General features: G+C 48.2%; 1 protein-coding gene across 1 annotated transcript in view; it reads right to left on the bottom strand.

Moving 5' to 3' along the window:
- Positions 1-6,534: 6,534 nt before the first annotated feature.
- Myo1e (myosin IE) overlaps positions 6,535-23,995 on the bottom strand; it is a 188,502-nt gene continuing 171,041 nt past the window's right edge. The window contains exons 26-28 of the mRNA XM_032909239.1: positions 22,046-22,247; positions 10,308-10,477; positions 6,535-7,576 (exon numbers count right to left, since the gene is read on the bottom strand). Of these exons, the coding sequence (XP_032765130.1) occupies positions 7,500-7,576; positions 10,308-10,477; positions 22,046-22,247 (449 nt within the window). The 3' untranslated portion in view covers positions 6,535-7,499. The remainder of the gene's footprint in view (positions 7,577-10,307; positions 10,478-22,045; positions 22,248-23,995) is intronic.

Here is a 23,995-nt window from a genome sequence, read left to right as displayed (position 1 = left end):
ATCCGCGTGTATTGTTTTAGTCTACACTGAAGAAATGCAGAGTGACCTATGGTACCCATGCTTTGGCTTTTGAATGGGTATAAGTGGCCAAACAGCTTTATCTGCACATGTCTTAGCTAGTGGTCCATACATTCCTTTTAGTCTTTAAAGTTTATAAGGTCACAGGTGAGTATCAGCATTCAAGACCAAACCAATAAGAAGAAATAATCTGCTTTTACCAAAGCCTAACCCAAAATAGTCTCTGGCTCGATTTGGAGTGACCAACTACTTGGCATCTGTGTCCACAATCATCTGCTATGTGCCTGTAAACGGAGGGAGACGACCCCCCAAAACACTTAGTACTCTTTAGGCTCTGCTAACAGGAGGATTCGAAATACGGGTAGGTCGATTCTTGCACGTAAATGTCTCAAAGGACATTGGGGCCACACCTCCTGACAGGGGTTCTGAGTATGTGAGGTTCTGCTTGAGAAGGCAGCGGAGTTAGGAGGAGTCTTGGAGTATGAGACTTCTGGTTAGGGCTCTCTACGTGCATATCCAGTCTGTCCCAGAGAAAGGCTGGAACCAAGTAATACCCACTGCTAGTCCCCTGCACCTCCTGTTTTCTCCTTTAGTCTTCCTGGGGGCCACACTGCCCTTTGTTCCTGGCCATAGGGACTCAGGACCAGGTCCCCTAAAGCTACATTTGTGAATATTGCCAGTCCTTGAAACACTTGGTTTGCTTTAAGAGCAACTTTCTTGTGAACCACAGCAGCCCTACGAGATGCCAGAAGCCCCATTTACCAGGCTCACTGAACGCATGTAAGGGTGATGGTCACTGCTCTGCTAGAGCCTCACAGGATCTCTCAACCCAGGGTTAAAGCATTTCCAGTGGTCAGGAGCTCACCCAAGGTCACAGAGTTGGAGGCAGGCAGATTCAGAAAGGCCAGTCAGTGGTCTAGTAGGGAGAGCCTAGAGCTAAGATTTCATCATGAATAGCTTCTAAGAAGTTTAGAACTGGGGTTCTGCCTCATTCTGGGACCTATCTACCAACCAATTTGATATTCTCCCAGTGTTCGTCATTTGTGGAAATCCCAGAGACACAAGCAGGGTTGGCCCGCCCTCACATTTGCCTCTGCTGCCCATCACGTTTCTATCTGGTTCCTGGATGAGCAGGCTGGACGCTTTTGGGGGAGCTGTGATGGGGCCCCGAGTCTAGTGTCACCAACTAAAACAGGTTACTTACAGTTCATGAATCCTTTAAGACTGGCTAGCAAGGGTTCAGACAGCCAGTGGACCTGTATTCATGCCAAGGCTACTTGGCAACTGTTCTGCCTGCTTTTCAGCAGGGATTGGCTAATCCTTTTCACCTTCTCTACTACATCTCACTATACAGCCATGAGGCCAAGGCTTCAAGGTTGTACGAGTAGCAACTGTAGGATAGAGAGCAGTCATAGAGAGGGTGGATCTCAACAGGGACAGGTCTAGAGTCATCCCTGGTGTCACGTGATCTGTTTGGGAGGAAAAGTAGAAAGAATACTTCCAAGGACACTAGTCAACTAGGATAATAGTATCCTCTCGCCTCAGGGGATGACCCTGGCCATGGGGACCAGATGAGGGGCAGATGAAGGGGTGGCATCTGAGGTAGAAAGGCAGCAGGAGGAACAATGCTATATACACTTTTTAATGAGAAGCCGGAGCCAGGCGGTGGTGGCACACACACTTAGTCCCAGCACTCGGAGGCAGAAGCAGGTGACTGAGTTTGGGGCTAACCTGACCTACAGAGCGAGTTCTAGGATGGTCAGAGCTACACAGAGAAACTATGGGAAGCCAGAACCTAGAACGAGAATCACCCCAGGTGCTAAGAGCATGATTTGGGAGCCCCAGCGATTAACCTTCCTGTTGACCCTTCAGCACTTGAGTGACTTGACAACGAATGTGCTCCCCTGATGACTCTGGGGACTGCCAGAAAGTGTTTCCTGTACTGATTAACACCTGCCAGAAATTGTAAAGCCATAGGAAACATGGGACTGCAGCAGCCTCTTAAGCTTCACCCAGCAAGGAACTGGTGTATCTCTCAGCCATGCCACAGCCTGCTTCCCAGTTGGGATACGTTATGCCTTACTGGGTTACTAAGTAGTCACAGACTCGGATAGGGGCCATCTTCTCATCCTGCAGCTTCTACTGAGGCCAGGCCTATGTGTGGACAACACTGGGTGTTCTTTTCTTAAGGCTAGATCCCCAGTGGTTAAGGGCACACTCAGGGGAGGTTTAACTGATGAGTACCCATCGATAAGACAAAAGATATGTTGGAACACTTTCCAGAGCACGTCTCCCTCACTAGAGCATCCACAGAACACTTTTTCAACAAAGGTACCTGTACCCTCTCCCCATCAGCGACTGTGAAAGGAGGCGGAGCCTGTCTGCAATCTTCTAGGTGACTTCAATACAGCTGACCTTAATGAATTCTTGATCTTACCTGCCGGTGTAAGATCCACCATTCAAAAAACCTGGAGTAAACATTCCCTTGCCCCCTTTTCTCTTGTCTGTAAGCACTTGTGTTAAGCACTCACATTTCTCAGTACAATGTAAATAATACGGAATGCCCGTTATCCTTAGCCTGTTCGTCTCAAGGCAACTGGAAAGTGGAAACAAAAGTGGGGTTGCCGCCAGTGCCATGGGGCAGAAGCAAAAGCAGTCAGTAAAGGGGAGAGACTAGAGAGAAATAGACTTGGGGACGATGGGCAGGAAGAGCCCTCCTATCCAGTCTCCTCCCAACCAAGGGATGAATCTTCTGTCTCTGGCTGTTACTGGTACCTGGGAAATTGGTACTGAGGTGGACAGTCTTCCCTCATTTTCTCCATGGATTGACTGTTGCAGTCCAGGGGATGGAGGCCAGGGCCTCGTGAGTGCTTAGACAACAGCCCCTCGGCCAGCATAGACCCTCATTAAGCCCAGAGAACTGCAGGCTCTGTGTCTCCTGCAAGGCCAGGGGCACCTGAGCTGGAGAAGTGTGTGTGTGTGTGTGTGTGTGTGTGTGTGTGTGTGTGTGTGTGTGTGTGTGTGTGTGTGTGCATCTTCAGGGTCAGAGGTCATCTGCCCACAGTCCAGCTAAAGGAGACCTTGTTCCCACCACCCAACCTTTGCCTTGTCTTCACATAACAGCGATGATGATTTGAGACAGAGTATTCATATCTCTCTTGAGAGCCCCACGGGAGAACAAGGACAAACTTCCAGGAGCCATGTAGGTTTCAGACAAACAGCTAAAGCCCTTCAGGGCTGCCAGTGTGGAGACAGGACTTACCCTCCTAGCCACCTCCATTTGAATTTCAGGCACTTCCTATCAAACTCACAGCAAGTGTGGAATTGCGTCTTTCCTGCATCTGAAAACTGAACATTACCAAATGGCTCAGGAAACAAAGTTGAGCAAGTCTTTGAGTCTTTACTTCCTCCAGACAACCAAACTCCAGTTGCCTACACTTTGCCAATCATGGCTCAAGAGCCAGGTGTCAGGCTAGGAAGCCATCAAGGAGAGGTGTGATTGTCTCCAACCTCCTTTTCCAGGTGTATTGTGGGAGGAGTCTGCAGGGACTCTCATGATGGTGATGCTAGAATGAGCAGCCGAGTTGGGGTGACCATCGAATGCAAACAGGCAAGGGGCTTTCGACAGACATCCTGCTGTGGTAAAACTGGAGGGGTTTGCCTGCTGTGCTGTTTTAGCTACAAATGTTACATACTTCCACCATGGCTCCCATCCTCTTTACTGCTGAGGATGGAACGCCAGGCCTGGCATGGCCGCCCAGCAAGAGTGCTCTACCACTGAACTACACCCCACTCCCTTTAAGATGCCCCCCTGCCCCGCAGGGGTGTCATACATTCCAACCACTGGTGTAAAACAAAGAAAAAATTATAAACCTAGTCTCTCTTTTTTTAATGAGTGAGCTTTTGCCTGAAAGTACATTTGTGTACCATGTATGTGCCTGGCGCCTCGAAGGTTGGGAGAGGGCATTGGATCCCCTGGAACTGGAGTGACAGACAGCTGTGGGTTGCCATGAAGGTGCAGTGAACCGAAAGTCCTCTGGAAGAACAGTCAGTGCTCTTAACTGCCAAACTTCATAGTCTCTTACAGAGACTACTTCCTAACAACTTAATGTGAGAAGACATTAACTGTTTTGAGGAAAAGACTCAAACCCATTAAATGCTCTAACTGCTTACAGAATTCACCAGTGCTCTGAGCTTCACAGTAACATTTAACACTGTGTGGTAGTTTGGAGGAAAATGGCCTCCACAGACTCAGAGGGAGTGGCATTGTTTGAAAGGATTAGAAGTGAGGCCATGTTAAAGAAGGTGTGGCCTTATTGGAGGAAGTGTCCCTGGGGGGGGGGGCTTTGAAGTTTCAGAAGCTCAAGCCACGCCCAGCAGCTCACTCTCTCTTCCTGCTGGTCCAGAGAGGCAGATGTAGAACTCTTGCCTCCCTCTCCAGCACCACGTCTGCTTGCATGCCGCCATGCCTCCCGCCATGATGACTGTGGACTAAACCTCTGAGCCTGTAGGCCAGACCCAGTGAAATGCTGTGGTCACGGTGTCTCTTCACAGCCGTAGAAACTCTTAAGACACTCAGTACTGCCTCAACTGAGTGTATGGTGAAGCTGCTTCTCCCTGACAGCCGATCCCACAGTCTGGTCTCCTGTGATCACTATGTTGAATATGACAAGAACAAGAGGAAGACCTACTTCCAGGGATGGCTGACTTCTCTCCTTTCTTGAGAAGGTCAAGGCTGCCAGATGAGGCTTTCTATAAGTCTCAAACATTTTTTTGTGGCATTAAACATCTTTATGGTTTGAAATCCTGTTACAGAGTTTTATAAATAGCCCTTGTTGAGTTAGTGGAAGCTGGTTCCCATGGCAGCCCTGGACCAGCTTCCTTCAGAATGAACAGTAAGGAAGTACAACCAAGGAACAGAGTTTTGCTAGCACCAAAAGTCTGCAACTTCTCAAGGATGCTTGAGCTCAGCTTCTCCCCAAGAGATGACAGACTGTGTGTGCACATGCATTCATATTCATGTGGAACCCAGAGGACAACCCTGGCTGTCAGGAGAGGGTGGCTTGTGTATGCGCATGTGTGCACATGCATGTATGTACATGTGGAAACTGGAGGACAACCTCTGATGTCATGAGAGGTCAGATTTTTGTGAGCATATCCCAAAGATGGTTTATAATGCTCTTGTGTATTCGTCAGGGTCTCCAGAGGCTTAGGGGTTGTGATTCCAGTAGTTCGGTCCACGAGGCCGGCCTTCAGTTTATGCCAGAATCGTGAAGTAGATTCTGATGCTGGCAAAGGGATGGACTTGCCAGGCCAGAGTGAGAGCAAGCAGGCAAGAAGAGAGAGTTTTCTTCTTCTGTGTCCTTTATATAGACTTCCAGCAGAAGATGTGGCCCAGATTAGAGATAGGCCTTCCTACTAAGAATTAGTTAACAAACAAACAAAACCTCCCAGGTGTACCAAGCCACTGGGTTTTAGCAATTCCAGATGTAGTCAAATTGACAACCATCACTTTCCTAACCACTAAGTGCCCTGACTCGGGAGCTTCTAGGGTGTCATGAAGGACTTTTAAGACTATTATGCCAGGCAATCAGCACGCAAAAGCTGAAGTGTTACACTTGAGTAAGTAAAATATGTAAGTGGTAAAAAATCAAAATCATGTTATGATAAAAACTCTGACATCCCGAAATGAGAGGATTGGACATCTTGACCACAGCATGAAGGAGCAGTCGTTCACACGTGATGGCCTTGGTTTGACTCTAGTTAGTGGACTGAAGGTTTAGTGTCGATCTTACCCATGCGGACGAGTTTTCCCTCACGGGGTTGGAAAAGATCAAGCCACCCACCCAGCACAGTCTCTGGTACGGGAGGTAGCTTATGCGTTCATCCTGAAGCACTGTCGGGTTCCTTTGGGCGTTCTGTTTGTTTACTTGCTTGCAGACAGGATCTCTCGTGTCTCCTGCAGGCTATGTTGCTGAGGATGAATTTGAACTCTTGACCCTCTGACTCCTGCTTCTCAAGTGCTGGGACTACAGGCACTCATCACCCTGCTGCGTTTATGTAGCTGCCTGCCCCCTTTCGTCATTTAAAATTATTACTATCATCAGTGATGTGTTTTGCCTGCATGTGTGGTGGTATATCATCTGTAAACTTGGTGCCCGTGAAGGCTGGAAGAGGGCATCAGATCCGAGGCACTGATGGCTCTGAGCCACCACGTGGGCTCTGAGAATTGAACCAGGGCCTTCCGGGTGGGCTTTTAGCGGCCAAGACCTCTCTCCAGCCTCCTCGTTAATTACGTGATTCTCCTGTTACACTTCAGGAATAGAGAACAGGGACAGAAACTTCCTAAAGCACAAGCTGATATTAACTTTTCTGGCTCACAAGCTGCTTACCCCAGATATTTGTGACGGTCATGGAAAGTGGAGAGAGAATAGTGGGGATGACCGTGCCATCGTCTCCCCCCACACCCAGGGAGAAAATTATAACCCACAAGAAGCATCGTGAAAGAAGAAGACATTGCACTGACTCCGTTACATTTATTGAGGAGGTAGGGGAGGACGGCAGAGGGGTGACAGGAGATTTACCTACAGGGAGAGGGTCAGGGGGTCTGAGGGGCTGTGCAGGAATGCAGTGACTGTCTCTCTAGGCAAAGAGGAGAGGGCGCGTCTGTAAGTACCTGGTGCAAGTCCTGTAATAAAACCTACCTTCACGAATGGGTACAGTGGAACACTACCTGCGGCATTCATACGTGCTTCTAGACTTTTCTATATACAGTATATGGTCACTTTTTATAAATGTACAGCTTGGGTGTGGGGGGGAGATCTTTCTTCTTATAAGCACAACATTAAACATAAAACCAACATGGGCCAGCCACATTACAAGCAAAGACCAAGGGAAAGCAAGACCATCAGTCAGCCCAGCACCCAGCTTCCTCCCCACCAGCAGTCTTAGTGGCCCTGGCTCCCATGGGCTTGGAAGGACGGCCTGCCCTTGGCATTGACAGGTGAGTGCCTGTTCACACCAAGTCCAGCCTGCAGGGTGGGTCCTCCCTGAAGGAGGGTTAGCAGAAAGGAATGTATCAGGTACGGAAGAGAGGAATGAGTGGAACGTGCTCTTCAACTAAAGGCACTTGTCATAGTCACCACCTGCTGTCCCCTGGGCTTGGTGAGTGCGCTGCAGGCTGTGGGATAGACACCCGGCAGCCCCTGCTGCTTTCACCAGATTTAAATACAATAAATAAATCTTAGTGGGTGGTTGTTTTGGCGCTCCTGGGAACTAGACTACCTTTTAGGATCGTTTACGGAGTGAAACTCCTTGTTCCCAACCCAAGCTTTTCTGTGTCTTCCATGGGGAAGGTGCCAGAATAGCTTCAGGCCTTGGAGTAGCAGTTGCTCATTGTGGATCAGAAGGGGAGTCCCCAAAAAGTCCCCTCCCTGTCCACGTCTGGAGCTCCTCTGCCTGCATGTCAATTTCTGGGAGCCTCAGATCTTGGTGACATAGTTGTTAGGAAACAGGCCCTGCTTGCCTCGTAGTCTACCCGTCCACCAGCCAGAAGGATCTGTGGAGGCAAAAGGACAGGTGAGAAGGGGCACATGTTTGTCCTCATGGGCTCAGGTGACTTGGTTCCATTCATATTTTCTTCTTCCTATCTTTTATTCTGTTGAGGAAAGGTTCCTTATACGGAATGACCCACTCCAGGGCTAATGGTATGGCTCTGCTGATAAAGGGCACTGCTCAACATGCCTGAAGCCTTGGCCTCTGTCCCTAGCACTGCTTAAGCCGCTATGGTAGTACATGCTTATAACTCTGGCACAAGGAGGAAGATCAAAAGGTTAAGGCCATTCTTAGCTACATAGCAGGCTTGAGGCCAGCCTGGGCTGCGTGAGACCCTATCTGAAAGAGAAAAATAGAAGCCAGGTGCTGGTGATGCATTTCTTTAATACCAGAGCTCAGGAGACAGAGGCAGGTAGATCTCTGAGTTCGAGACCAGCCTGGTCTACAGAGAGAGTTCCTGAACAGCCAAGGCTACACAGAAAACAAACAACAAACAATAGCCCTGTCTTGAAAATAAAAATAAAAATAAAAGAGAGAAAAGATGACCTGTTAAAATAGACATGGAAATGCACCATCAGTCAGACCCCGTTAGCAGATGTGAGAACACTTGTAGCTGTGAGCTCTGTAGGATCCGCCCTGGCCAGGCGGCCCAGCACAGAGCAGCCTGCCCAGGGTCACTGTGGTGCAGGCAGACTAAGGCCCCACTGTCCTGTCTCTTTCAGCCGCTCTCCCCATTCCCTACCTGGGCACAGAGTCTGTTCTGGGGAGAAGGGGTTCCGCCTCACTGCTGGACACTCCTTCCCGCCTTCAGTGCAGCCCCGTCACCGCCCCCCAGCGAGTGGCTGGTGTTCTCGTAGTTTATCAACCACGGAGTGAGTCTCCTGTAGCCCAGGTAGTCTCAAACTCCCAAGTAATAAAGGGTGACGTTGAGCTTCTGCCTCTCCTGCCTCCACCTCCTGACTTCTGGGATCTCAGGCGAGTACATGTGTGGTTTGATGCAATGCAGGAAACAGCTTGGAACCTTCAGCTAGATATGAATTCCACCAGCTGAGCTATGCCCTCCCCCAACATGTATGATTTTCTGGCTTCTCAGATCTCTACAGTTTGGGGAGATCCTTTCCACAGTGATCAGGAACGAGATTCTGTCACACTTTGGGGACATTGTTTTTAAAAACACACGTACATATTTATTTGGGTGATTATCTTGGTTTGATGGAATGAAGAATAAATCTGAAGCAACTGTTTCGAAGGGAGGGATAAAGAACTAGGATAATTGCTGCCAAATGTCTCCATTTACTTCCTCTTTCAGAGGACATTCCCAGGAACCAAGGAGGGAGGAGGGTACTTATTTCCCCAGCATGTCTCACCAGGGAGACAGACTCAGAAAGTTCTAAAAATTAAGCTTTTGGTCACTCATTTGGTGGGAAAACTTGACCTGAACTGATGTGTCTGGGAAGATTCCTTCAACTTCATGTGAAGGTTCAGTGAATCACATCAAAGACGTGTATGTGTGTGTTTAAATGACGTCTGTGACACGGTTGTATGATGTCTGTGACGTCACGAACACACACTTGTATACAACATCCACCCCCCACTCCCTTAAAAGGGCATTTAAGAAAAATGACTTAGATGTGTCTGATAGGCCAGGACTGTAAACACAATTACCTGGGAATCTGAGGCAGGAGGATCACAAGTCTGAACTTGTGCCTGGGCTACAGAGTGAATTCAAGACCAGTTTGGGACACTTAGTGAGACTCCATACTAAAATAAAAAGTCCAAAGACTGAGAGAGCACAGCCCAGTGATAGAGTGCTTGCCTTGCACTCACAAGGCCTGGTGTTCAATCCCTGGCATTGTAAAAGGTTTTGATCAAGTAGCTCGAGGTCTACCTTAACCTCTGTCTACACCAGTGGCTCTCAACCTTCCTATGTTATGACCCTTTAATACAGTTCCATATGTTGTGATGACCCCCAACTATAAAATTATTTTGTAGCTACTCCACAACTGTAACTTTGCTACTGCTACATGAATCATAATGTAAATATCTGATATGTGAACCCTGTGAAAGGGTCATTTGACGCCCCCAACCCAAGGGGTCATGTGGTGATCTGAATAGGTATGGTTCCCATAGATTCATTTGTTTGAATCTTGGCCCATAGGGAGTGGCACTATTGGGAGGTGTGGCCTTGGAGTGGGTGTGGCCTTGTTGGAGTAGGTGTGGCCTTGTTGGGGTGGGTGTGGCCTTGTTGGAGTGGATGTGGCCTTGTTGGAGTGGGTGTGGCCTTGTTGGAGTAGGTGTGGTCTTGCTGGAGTAGGTGTGGCCTTGTTGGGTGGGTGTGGCCTTGTTGGAGTGGGTGTGGTCTTGCTGGAGGAAGTGTGTCACTCTGTGGGTGGACTTTGAGGTCTCCTATGCTCAGTCTATGTCCAGTGTGGCACACAATCTTCTGCTGCCGCCTGAATATTAAGATGGAGAAGTCTTGGCTCCTCCAGGACCATGTCTGCCTGGATGCTGCCATGCTTCCTGCCATGATGACAATGAACTGAACCTCTGAAACTGTAAGCCAGTCCCAGTTAAATGTTTTCCTTCCTGAGAGTTGCTGTGGTCATCGTGTCATGAAATCCTAAAACAGGTCAAAACCCACAAGGTGAGAACCGCTGGTCTGCACCCTTGATAAGTGAGCCCATGAACCCCCTGCACGCCCTCTGGGAAGCTCGTGTAAGTGGCCGTGCACTCACCTTCCTTAATAATATCGATGACATCATTGGCATTGAAGCTGAGTTCGTCTGTGTCCTGAGCATCGTAGGCATACAGAGCCTTGCACTGCGGCACCTGAGGCTTAGGTTTGGGCTGAGGCTTTGGTCTGCCGCCTGCTGGGGGAGGCCGGCTGGTCGTTTGTCTTCGGACTCTGTGGAGAGAGCAGGACCACATGAGATAGGAAGACGTGAAGAAGTAGCAGCACTTTACGGTGGCTGCAGCAAGGACTACATATCTGGTTCAATCACCTTAGCCCGCTGGGTCATCTTTCCAGCCCTTCTACTATGCGGCCTCAGTTCACTATTCAGTGTCTCAGAGAGGAATAATTACAAGAGCGAGTGAGCTCTTTTCTGAGACAGGATCTCATGTAGCCCAGGCTATGCTCAAACTCACTATGTAGACAAGGATGACCTTGAACTTCTGATCCTCCTGTTTCCGTATCCCAAAGACCGGGATTGCATGCACCATCACAGTCTCATGGCCTCAATATACGCAAAGCAAGCATTCTAATAGCGGCGATATTCCCAGTCCTGTGCGTGAGCTCATTAAACTAGCATCTGAAACAGTTATTTAATATATCTATGAAGTGCACTTTTAAAAAAGGACAGAGAAAGTTAGGAAACACTTCCCCCCACTTTGCCAAAGGCTAACCCAAAGCAAAGCCTACAAGGGGCGCTTAGATTACGCCCTCTTCTGAAAGGACCTTGAGGTTGGTGGAGCGGTAGGATGACTCTGCGGGGAAAAGGCACTGTCTGATTCCCAAGCCCCACATGGTGGAAGGAGAGAACTGACTCTCAAACACTGTCCTCTGACCTCTACGTGCACCGCAGCGTGTACATTCCTACACAACACACCAACAAATACACGTAATTAAAAATAGAAGGGTCTGAGGTGAGCGCCTACACGGGCAGGGCAGGCTCTTAGGTCTAGCCATGTTTACTAACATCTACGAGAACAGAGCAGAGGGACAGCCTTATCTCCACCTTAAAGACTCATCCCTCCATTTTGAGCTAAGTTTGCTGGAGGCCACACAGCCTTGTACTTGTTGAGAGCCTGTGACAATAGACAGATGTGCACCAGGTGCGATGAACTGGCTGATTCAGGTGGGAGGTGGCTAGGGTGGGTGCTGGATGCCAGCTGGGCTGGGCTGACGCTTGTCTCTGTCCCAGCCCTGTGGAAAGTAGCAACCCCAGGACAGCTCCCGTTCTTCATCCCCGGTCATCACTCGAAACACTTTTGCTGATGACTGACTGACTCATGGATTATTTCAGTGACATCACTTCCTACCCTGCATCCTCTAGACATCTCCCTTCTCTGAGAGGAGCTTGCTCAGGGTGCATTTGGTCCAGACTGGTACCTTGCTTCATCAGCCCTGGCTGAAGTAAGGACCCCTGCTCACGAGATGAGGCAGAAAACAAGGCCGTGAGCCTTCACCGCACCTGCACGACGCTGTGCTGGAGGCTGAGCCAAGGCTGCTAAGTCAGCATAGTCAGTGGTGTTCAGAGCGCAAAGAAGTGACAGATAAGACAACAGCCATGCCTCGAGACACTCAAGGAACACACTAGAAAGCTGTTCACCACGGAGCTCAGCAACCGGTAGAAGATCAATATATAGAGAGCTAGAGGCGTGGTATGGCGCAGTACACTGAACACTTCCTCAGCATGCATCAGATCTGGGGTTCAAGCCCCAGCACTGCATAAACCAGGTGGTGCATGTCCATAATCCATCATAAAGCACTGGGGAGGTAGGGGCAGGAAGATCAGAATTTCAAGGTCATCTTTGACTACATAGTGAGTTTGAGGACAGGCCAGCCTGGGCTATACGAGACACTGTCTCACACAACCAAGTTTAAGTAAGTAAGTAAATAAATAAATAAATAAATAAAGTCAAACGAGAAAGCCATGCACAGTCGGTTCTATGTATTAGTAAAGATGAACTCAGAGTTGAGACTGAGGCCAGCGAGGTGACCCAGTGGGTGAAGGTGCTTTGCTACCAGGCCTGATGACCGAGTTTAGTCCTCAGGACGCACAGCACATGGTGGAAAGAGAGAACTGATTCCCTAAAGTCGCCCTCTAACTGCCACTCAGGTGCTGTGGTCCCCCCACGCACATACACAGGTAAGCAGGTGTAACTAAAAAGGGCAATGAAATTAAGAAAATGATCTTAAACATATGAATATAATATTTAATCATAAATAACATGACTCTCTCTATATATAAAATGTCTATAACAGGCCAACGAGATATGTAGATAGTGAGGGGACGATGTTGCCGAAAAGTTCTCTTTCCTCCCCCCCCTTCCCCCGCCCCCATGTGTGTGTGTGTGTGTGTGTGTGTGTGTGTGTGTGTGTGTGTGTGTATCCCTGGCTGCCCCCAAACTTGTTCTGTAGACAAGGCTTGCCTCAATCTGCTTGCCTCTGGAATTAAAGGTATGCACCAGCACTGCCTTGCCTGAAGGGAAAGTTTTAAGGAGGGTGAGATTGTGGCCACAGTGCACGAGTTTCATTAATACACTGAAGTGGGACATTGTAAGTGGGTCGATTCTGTGGCATGTAGGTTATATCTCCATAAAGCTTCTCTTGAATCAGAAGGTAGGGCAAGACTCTGTGAGTTGTTCAAAGGCTAGTTGAGCCTGGGGATGGGTCAGGCCTTGTATGGAGCTGCTGAAAGTGTCCCAAGAAGCAGAATTGCTCAAACACCTGCCTCCATGCAGCCACTACATAGTCTTGTTTGCTCATTATGGCTTTAGACAGGGTCTATACTTGAATTCAATGTGCAACTGAAGAACAAGGAGTCTATGCAGATGAGGAGCTGACTGACTCTTGGGTTTAGCAGTCACAGAGCATATAGCCAGTCACCACACAACTGCCATTACCCAGGCAAGGTCAGAAAGAGCCCCCAAACCTCCGAAGCCAGCCAATCTCTGTTGTGTCACTAGGTGGCGATCCTGTGTAATAAATATGGAGATCCGATGGCTTTCAACGCACTACCAGAAACTGATTAACGAGGTCATTTAGGTTCTGCTCCCAGCCAGGGTGACTGCCAACTCAGTCCAGGAGGGCCTCTGAGCAGAGCTGACTCAGTCCTCAGCAGGGCTGATGGCTCAGTCTCTCAGGAACTGTGTCAACTACTTGTGAAACAGTCATTAAAAAATAAATCTTACCAAAAAATAAGCAAGCTACTCCCACCCCACACCTCCCAGCCCCAAACCCTGGCACACTTTCAGGGTAGCCGTGCTGGTGGCCCAACGCCTGGCCATGGTGTGTATGTTTACTATGTCTCCTCGTTTGCTGCTATTGCCACCATAAAACACTGAAGCATAAAATGTCCTGGCCGCGGTTCATCACGAAGGGAAGTCAGGGCAGGAACTCAAGGCAGGACCGAAGCAAAGACCCTGGGAGGGAACTGCTTAGGGGCTTGCTGTCTTTGCTTTCTCACACAACTCAGGACCCACCAGCCTACGAGTGTTGCCGCTGACATCCATAGACTCATCTACAAGGCAAATCTGATAGAGGCCACACACTTCTCAGTTGAGGTCTGTTTTCCCAGACCAGCCTAGCTTGAGCCAAATCCATAAAAACAAAGCCATTTATCCCTAGGAACTGGCAAGTGTTGCAATCTAGGCATTTTTTAAAAGATTTATTTATTTATTATATATAGGTTCATTGTAGCTGTCTTCAGACACACCAGAAGAGGGCATCAGATCTCATTTCAGATGGTCGTGAGCCACCATGTGGTTGCTGGGAATTGAACTCAGGACCTCTGGAAGAGCAGTCAGTGCTCTTAACCGCCGAGCCATCTCTCCAGCCCCCAATCTAGGCATTTTTGTTCAGTTTTATTGTTCACCCACAAGCCACTGCTCAGGAGACCCTTCTGATAATAACCTGAATTCATCATCATCAAAAATGCTTTCCTGAGGCTGGAGAGATGACTCAGCAGTTACGAGCCCGTGCTGTTCTTGCAGAGAAACCTGGTTTGGTCCCCAGCACTCAGTGACTCACGACTCCATGCAACGCTAGTTCCCGGGGTATCTGATGCTCTTTTCTGGCTTTTGCGAGCACCGGGCACACACATGATGCAGAGACCCATACATGTAAAAAGATAAAAGTGAAAATTGGAAAATGCTTTTCTGAGCTGGGTTGGGCAGCACACACCTGTAATTCTAGCACCCCGGAGGCTGAGGCAGGAGAATCTCCATGAGCTCAAGGCCAGACTGAGATAGACTTGGCAAATCTGGTTTTAAACATCAAATCAAAAAGAAACGGCAGGCTGTCCCTCCACTTGTTTTGAACTGTCTGCACGAGGTTTGGGTAATTCTGGCCCCTCTGCTGGTTTGTGCTGTTTTTATTTTTCTAATAGCCCCCACCCAAACACACACACTCCAGGGTTGAAAACTGTCATAAAAACAGATCCTTCACTGCGAGAGTGGAGGCTACACTGAGAATGTCAGTTTAATAATAAAGTTGTAATCCTTGCTGATATGTCAATATACAAGTTACTTTATCTGTGGACCTGTCCATATCTGTGCAAACACATGTGCTAGTGTGTAGCGATAAAACTACATACTATCAAACAAATCTAATGTTTGATTACATGTAATTTTCCTAATTGAAAATTGTTTGCCTAGCAAGGGCAAGGCCCTGGGTTAGGACCTCAGCCTGGGGGGGAAAACTGTTACATTGTGAATGTGTGTGTGTGTGTGTGTGTGTGTGTGTGTGTGTGTGTGTGTGTTTTGAGAGAGAGATAGGTACATGCCAAGGCATTTGTGAGGGTCAGAGGGCAGTTTGCTAGGGTTGGGGTTGGTTTTCATTGTCACCAAGGGTGTCCTGAGGACTGAAGCCAAGTCCTTAGGCTTGGCAGCAAACACCTTTCCCTGCCAACCTATTTACTAGCTGCCTGCCTCTATACGTAATTTAAAAAATATTTCATGTTATATGACTGGTCTTTTGTCTACATGTCTATGTACCGTGTGCATGCCTGATTGCCTGATGCCTTTGAAGGCCGGAAGAAGGCAGTTGGATCCTCTGGAAATGGAATTACAAATGGTTGAGAGCTGCCAGGTGGGTGCTGGGAATAGAACTCAGATCCTCAGGGAGAGCTATTAACTGCTAAGCCATCTCAGGAAATTTTTGTACAATGAACCTAAGCTTTCCTGTTATAATTTGATGAATCACTTTAGTTCGGGCAAATTGCATGTTGTGCTTTCTGTCCCTTAACATAACAAGTCTATTTAACGTCTCTTCTCTTGAACAGGGCATTATATTCAAGCATAACCACACTGTAACCCAGAATGCTATTCATTCCTCCTGAGGATCCATGGAACCACGCACAGTACATCCGGGCTGCATGTTGAGAATTTGTCCCGGAATGTGAAGCCTACGTTATTGGCTAGGGAAGTCCATGATGCAGGCATTGAGATCCATGCCAGTTGACAGGGCCTCATAGAGGGCTGGCGATTCTCCCAGGGTATGAAAACCTAACTGGCATCAAACCTCTCCAAATTAAAGACTAGTTGATGCCCCTGCCCCAGTCCACAGGCTGTGGGTGTAATGTTGGTCAGACACAGTGCTTTTCCATGAAGCACATGGCACACAGGGCGAGAAGGAATTGGTATCTTTAAGTTGTCCTGATTGAGCTCAGTGTTTAGTGACAGCTGCAACATCCCTGCACCAGTGTATCCTGCCTCTGCTCTGCACCGTGAACGGCACAGCTAGTCCTCATGTGTTCTGGGGAGTGTTTCCCCTGCCTAGCTCCCTAGGAACAAATGCAAAAGAATTTTCCAGCTAAGTATACAGTTATGTGCTAGAGAATTTGCTTAGAATGTATGAGATTCTAGGCTCGATTCCTAGAACCTCAAAAAAAAACCCAGCTCCTTCAACTCAGACTGCATTGTACTTGTCCATTCAGGCTGTCACCTTTAAGAAAACCCAGAAAGGTAGGCATTCCGTTTATTAGCCTTTCGTTTGGTTGCTTTTTGTTTTTCGAGACAGGGTTCCTCAGTGTGCCTGTCCTGGCCTCGAACTCACAGAGATCTGCCTGCCTCTGCCTCCCAAGTGCTGGGATTAAAGGCGTGTGCCACCACTCCCGGTTTACCCACTTTTAAAGTTTAATTCATCAGTTAATTTGCTGATGTGTGTGGAATGATTACCGGGGCTCTTATGGGGTGGTAAGCGATGCCTTTTGGGAGGGAGTATCTGTTCTTTCTTACCACGAAGGTCCTTAGGGATCAAAACAGGTAACAAATACCCTTACCCGTGGAGTCATCTCGCTAGCTTCAGTTATTGGCATCTTAGTCTCCCCATTATACGTGTGAAGATGCCAAAGAACACAAGTAAGTGACAGGCATGAGCTGTCACTAAGCATGGGGCAGGAGATGTCTGATGAGTAAAGCAAAGGGAGCCAATGGATGAACGAGCCTCATGCCCAGTCCTTCCCACTCCGATACACCATGCTCTGTGAACTTTCTAAGCCCTTCCCATCACTGCCAAGGCTGGTGAGCCAGGGAGTGCTGGGGAGTAAGCGTTTGAACATCACGGCTTTTGTTCTGCAGATGTGAAATTTGGGTCTTGGATTTCTAAGGAGGAAAAGGATGGAGTCTCATTGTATTGGCTTTTAAAATCATGTTCTGCTCCAAAGGCTGAAACCATAGACATTACTGGAAATACGGGAGCGGGTGCCAGGAATTCCGTAGACCTGGGGTTGGCCTGGGCCAGGTTCCAGCTGCTCCGGTAGACTGTGGGTTGAGAATATTGCTATTGGACATTTGCTGGAAATTTTAAGCCTTTTGAAAATATGACTCCATTAGAAGAGTCCTTCCTGACTGGAGAAGCACCCAGGCAGCACTTAACGCGTCCCAACTATTTCTCCTTTGCTGCGTGGCCGGAAGTCTTGCCACCCAGTACCTGCTTCTGTTTTTTGTTTCCCTACTTCTAGTTAGCGTCACCCCTGGAGCATCTTGAAAGCTCCCACAGCAACCCTTTCATGAAACAGAACACAGGATTAAAAATGGCAACCGACATTTGCAGTCTTGGCTTCAATTCCTTCATCACGGACTATAGGTAGATCACATTGCAGTGCCCCGAGGGGAACTAACCAGCATACCCCGTGGCCAGATCAAGAGCTGCTACGAATCAGGGACTATCTGCCTCTGCCTTCTAAGTGCTGGGATTAAAGATGTGCCCTACCGTGACTGGAAAAAAAAAATTAGGGCAGAGCTTTACTGCGAGTGCACCTCAAAGGGGCTGTAAGCCCACGGCTCCCTCTGTATGGTGCAGTGTCATTTGGAGAAGGATGGTGTGCTGAGGACAATGGCGGCAAACCCAATGACGTGCAGGAATGCCACTGAGGCTGAGGAAGCTGGGGTGTAGCTCAGTGCTAAAGCATTTGCTTAGCACGTGCAAGGCCTGGGCTCCATCCCCAACATTATAGAAAAAAGAAAAAAAAAAAAGGAGGAAGGAAGGGAGGAGAGAAGACAGACAGATAGACAGACAGACAAATAGACTTTGTTGGAATGATAATCAATGTAGTGAATTTTGAACAAACGTGAGGTGCTAATGAGGCCATTTGATATCAGCCATGGCACGAGGGCCAACAGAAATAATGGCTGTGTGAAATGTAAGGAAGAATACGGGGAGGTGAGAGAGAGGAAGGCAAGACAAAGCCAGGACATGAAGGACATGAGGAGGCTGTCGGGGTCTGGGTCTCCGGTGGTAAATTCAAGGTGAGCCTTTGGCACTTCGACCTCAATAGGGATCCTCATGTTTATGGAGAAAGTACGGATTTGGGGTTCTCTTTGAGCTTCCACACAGTTTGTCTTTTGGCAAAGAGAAACTGTTAAATTTAGGTAACCACAGGCTCCTAAAATGGCACAGCCAAGTTCTCTGCCACATTAAAAACTGAGTTTCCAAATCTGTACTAGCATTTCCAAAGCAAATGCTAGTTTCCTATGCCCTTATCCCCTTGTTTGCTTTTTTAGAAAAATATTTGTTTTTTTTATTTTATGTAAACATGTGGTTTTTCTTGTATGTGCACCTGCATGCAGCACCCCAAGAAGCCAAAAAAAGGGTGTCTGAACCCCTTAGAACAGGAGTGAAGTGGGTTCTGAGCTGTTACGTGGGTCTGGGAACTGAACTCAGGTCTTCTGTGAGAGCAGCCAGTGTTCTTAACCATTTAAACCATCTCCTCAGGTCCGCCCCCCTTGTGTTTTTCTTTCTTTAGACACATGGTCTCAGACTTTAGCTGACGTTAGCCTGGGTCTCAAACTTATAGTAATCCTTCTGCCTCAGTCTCCTGAATGTTGGGATTATAGGTGGAGCCGTCATGCTCAGCTAAGTTCCTATTTTGTTAAGGATCCTGTGTCTACAAAGCAGGCCTAAGTGTAGAATGAGGAGACTGGCTCGAATTCTTGTAGCTACTGGACTGCTAATGTCAGAGTTAGACATATGCAGACAGGACAGTCACATTGCCTATTGTACAGTTCTTCCTCCCGGCCGGTCTCCAAGACAGCAGTGTACAGACAGGGGATCAGGAACTGAAGGCAGGGAAGGGTGTGATAAGACCTCAAAGGGGCTGGAAGGGAGCAGCCTTGGTGAAGACCCAAGACCCAGCATTTCTACACTGCCTACTTTTGGCTGACAGATGCTCCCACCTGGCCCATATGCAAGTCTGCAACTTGCAAGGCAGGCTGAAAGGGTGGTGTTGCTTGCCAAAGCCAGAGCAAACAGAGAGCCAGCAGACAGGGCGAGGAGACGTGAAGTGGTGACTGCTTATCATCCCCCTGTCTGCTCTGGAACACAAGACGTGGGGCCCAGGAATAATCTTGTGACTATTTCAGGGATGCTCACACATATGAATAGCATCTGGGTCCTTTAGTGAAAAGCCTACTACCTCAACAGTGCCTCCCCACCCACCTTTCATGAACCTTATCATCAAACCTAAGTTGTCCTTTAGACTTCTGAAGGTCACCATGTGGTCCTTCCTTGGAGGACTGTCATCAGTATTGCCTGGGGACTTGGTAGAGATGTAACCAGGAAGACAGCTCACTTGGAACTTGCCTTGACATGTGAGGACCTCAGTTCAGATAACCAGTACCCACAGCAGAAGCCAGATATGGTAGCCAGTGCCTGCGATCCCAGAACTGGGGCGGTGGGGAGAGGAAGATTTCTAAGGCTGATTGTCAGGCTGTTTAGCCAGTTAGTAAGCTCTAGGCTTAGTGAGAGACCACAAAGAGTAAGACAGTAAGAAAAGTGACATCTAAAATCCACACACATGTGACACATGCTCGTGCATGCACACACACATGCACACAGAGGCATGCATATGCACACACACAGAGGCATACACACACACACACACACACACACACACACACACACACACACACACACACACACACACAGAGGCATGCACTGCCATGGAGGTGCCCAGGAGGCACCCATGGGGAACCCTGTTCTTTCTCTCAGCATAAGTCTATTTTGCAGACTCTTCTCCTGGTTCTCCTTTAAAAATTTCTCCAGTGTTCATGAGACAACAGAGAGAGGGAAAACTGGAAATGGATATGAGGAACAGGAGGAGGGAAGAAGTAGCCTGAAGCAGGTCCTCGGCTGGATTCAGCACGCAGAGCTTCTAGCTCCACAACTCCAAGATCAGTTGGAAGATATCTTAAAGTCACTAGGTGGGGCCAGTGAGACAGCTCAGTGGGTAAAGGCGATTGCTGCCAAATCTGGGGATCTTAGACTCCTGGAACCCATGCTGTGAGAGGAGAGGGATGACTCCAGAAAGTTGTCTTCTGACCTCTGCATGTGCACCATTGTGTGATATGCTACCCTTCTCAATACAAGCAAATGCACACAAAACAAAAAAAATAAAAAAATAAAATATAATGTCACTAGGTCAAGTATAATCTCATGGTCATTTTCACTGTCATCAACATTATCACTACCACCATCATCACCATGACTATCTTTATCATCAGCATCAGCATCACCACCACCACTACTACCATCATCATCATCATCAACATCATCATTATCATCCTGGTCAAGCAACTGCTGACTGAGTTGTCTTCTACATACAAGTACCATGCTAAGCATATAAAGTGTATCACATCTTCTCCTAGCATGCCTTCACATCGGTCTACACAAAGAAGCCAAAGCTCAGGGAAGGTAAGTGGCAAGCTTCAAGCGTCCTGATAGGTTTTCATTGTTAATTTGACGTAACCTAAAGTCATCTAAGAAGAGGGAACCTCGGTTGAAGACTTGCGTTGATCAAATTATCCTGTGGCCATCTCTGTGAGAAACAGTCTTGATTAATAATTGATGTGGAAGAGCCTAGCCCACTTTGGGTGGCACCATCCCTAGGCAGAGCCTAGGCCTATAGTGTATAAGAAAACTAGCTGAGTGAGCTGGAGCGCCAATACATAGGCGTAAGTCCTCCATGGTTGACTTTAAGCCTCAGGGATGGATTGTGACCTGGAAGTGGGCGCAAACACTTTCCTCCCCAAGTTGCTGTGGTCAGAGTATTTTATCTCAGCATAGAAAGCAAACTAAAATGTAAGGTACTGGAGATTAAGTTATAGCTCTCCCTCGGGCTTGACTTGTGCATCTGACAATCCTACTTAGCAATGATCAGACACCCTGGGCCTGAATTCTAAGGTGCTCCTTAGCGCTTGAGGCCGTTATGCTAAGCACTCACATCTCAGAGGACATGAGGATGGGATGTTTTTTAAATACTTTTGGAAATGTATTTATTTGTGTGCAAGTGTGCACGCGTGAGTATGTGCATGTGTGCATATGAGTGGCAAAGAAGGCTCTCTGAGGAGAAAAGCTACGAAGAAAGCTCTGACGTCAGACCAGCTGCCTGGGAGGGCTTTAGATCAGAGTCACTTGGAAAGGACACTCAACCTGTTGAGCTGCCTGTGGGCTGCACAGTGTACCCCAAGTTTCCCAGCTTTTGTGGGCTGTCACCCATGTTGGGTGGGCCTGCAGGATGCTGCTGTCCTTGAGTAATTTCTGCTCCTGTTACCTTTTCCCCATATTCTCGTTAAGTAACCTGAAGCAAAATTCATTGGTTCACCAAGTAAGACTTTGGAAGTACCTGTATTTCGGTCTGTTAGGGGTTCCCTATCTGGGGTGTTACGTCTCTTCAGGTTTTGTTGTACAACCATCATAACCCTGGTCCAGGAGCTTTAGGAAATCCAGGCTCTCTGGTATCTGAGACAATCGGTCTGAGCCTTTGGACTTTGCCTTGGCAAGGGTGGGTTGGCCATAGAGATGTGCAGGCTTTTCTGATTGGACCTCTGTAGGTTCCTGGAAACGGAACCCACGTCCTCTTCAAAGATATGTGTTTTTAACTTCTCAGACCCTGGTACCCTATTCTAAATGTTGCTAAAACTAAGAACTGTTACATTCATGCAGCTGCAGGTACAGGCACAAACAATAAAGCAAATAACCATCATCCCTTAACGATAAAAGAGGAAAACGTAAAGATTACCGAGTAGCAGATTCCTGTGGCTGACTGAGAGCAGGTGGCTGGTGATAGGAGGGGCTGAAATGCACGGTGCTACTTTTAACTTGGTCTCGCAGCCATGGATCCTAGATTGCAGTACTTGGGTAGAAAACTGAACTTGAGAACTCAGGACTGACTCTCTCAGATCCCTGGAACCCTCTGCACACGCGGTGGAACTAGAGTTCACTGGCTTTGTCATACAGGCGAAATCTTACCCAGCAGCACCCTGGTCCGGGACCTTGAGGAAATCCAGGCTCTCCGGTGTCTGAGACAATCGGTCTGAGCCTGTGGACTGTTGCCTTGGCAAGGGTGGGCGGGCCATAGAGGTGTATAGGCTTTTCTGATTGGACCTCTGATTTCCAGAGGCACGGGGAGGACGCACAAACTGGTTTCTGGTGAGGCCATTTCGATGGCATCCTAGAGAGGAAAGGAAAGAAAGAAGGTCAATTTCTGTTGGTTGCCAAAAGCTCCTCCATGCTTATTCCATTAACTAGGGGAAGGCAAGTGATTAGGTGTCTTTGGTCTCCAGTTTCCTCATCAGAAAGTATTACTACCAGCAATATATTGTAAGAATGTGAGTACACTACTTTCCTTCCAATGTTTCTGAGGTATAACTGTTGAATCAGATTATACTTGGGGAAGACAACGTGATAGCAGCAACGTTACCTGCTTAGGAAGTGCGTCAGACAAGCTGTGGAATATACCAATAGAATTCCTAGATATCTGGGTTTCAAAGCCCACAGTCAGAGCAAGCTGAGTTCGAAGCAAGTGGGAAAGCAGTTTTCAGGTCGGTGAGGCCGTGACTCAGGAGGGCACTGGGCAGTGGGTTAAACAGTTGGCCATTCATTTCCAGGAGTTTCAGGGTAAGGAATGGTATTGGCTCAGGATTCCCAAAAACAAGTTCTCAGCACAAAGGGGATTTATTTGCCCCAGAGAGACAGAGGGCAGGGAATAAGAGACAAAGACTGGCTATAGAAGAGGAAGGAGAAGAGGAAAGGAACAAGGGAAATAAAGTAGGGGAATGGGACACAGGTCTGCCTCAGGATAGAGAAGAGACAGACGTGACACATAGAGAAATAGTTTATAAAGGTACAAGAAGAAACCTTGTGTTAGGATGAGCTGTTTAATTTTGATAGGGCATGATGATTACGTGAGCCAAAGGGGGCTTTTGATTTCTGGACTTCCATACTTTGAAAGCAGGACCTTGGTGATCAGTTTCAGGAGGAGGAAGTGGCCCTCGGCTGTGTGACATGGGGGAGGCCCCACACAGGTGAGGGAAGAGCAGCCAGCCAGCCAGCCAGCCAGCCAGCCAGCCAGCCAGCCAGCCCAACTGGACAAAGAAAGGTCTGTGCACCAGAGACTTCTAGGTAAGATCTCCAAAGTTGCATAAGCCAGCTAGTCATGGATGGATGGTGGGGTGGCCTCTTGAAAATGGAGGCATCATTGCCCCCTGCCACATATAACATAGCTCTGTCTCTTTTCCTGATGACATGTCAGGCAGTGTGGAAGAGAACGCTCTTCCTTGAGGCCCACTTCAGTTGTGCACACCAGAAAACTGCACAATTCTCTGGTAGCATGGAGTGGCCATGGGCTTAGGGGCTCAGTTCTGGCTTCTCCAGCTCTGATGGCAAGCAACACTATCATCTTTCAGGTCAGTGTCCTCACTCAAGGACAAGGAGACGGGTCCAGCATTTACCTGCTCTCTTCTAGCTCTGATGCGCGTGCATTTCTGTTATCTTGACACCCTTCTAAAGGTACATTGAGCTTTCCCCTCTCTGGCAACAAGAAGCAAGCTCCTGTTCTGACCGGCCAGGCTGTAGGGCGGAGCACTTAGGAGTAGGCTTCGCCCCAGCCTGCGTGGCCTCTGGCTATTCCCCCCCCAGGCCCCAGGCTGGATGGGAACTAGACGCTTGAGACAAATAAGACTCTCCTCATCTGACCCAGTGAATAAGAATTTGAAGGGCTCCCCACAGCATCTGGGAGTGGGGGGAGACATTGAGGCCCCACTTGCTGCCAAGAGTGCTTAGGAGAGAAAAAGAAGTTTGTTAGAGTGGGATTTTCCTAGGGCACAGAAAAGTAGGGGAGTGTCCCCATGTCACCGGAGACTCATTTGTCCACACTGAGTTCAGAGACTGAGAAAAAGCACTCAGAAGACGCATTTTATG

The sequence above is a fragment of the Rattus rattus genome, chromosome 8, assembly GCF_011064425.1.
Source record: "Rattus rattus isolate New Zealand chromosome 8, Rrattus_CSIRO_v1, whole genome shotgun sequence".
NCBI lineage: Eukaryota > Metazoa > Chordata > Mammalia > Rodentia > Muridae > Rattus > Rattus rattus.
This window is presented reverse-complemented; position numbering and strand designations above follow the sequence as displayed.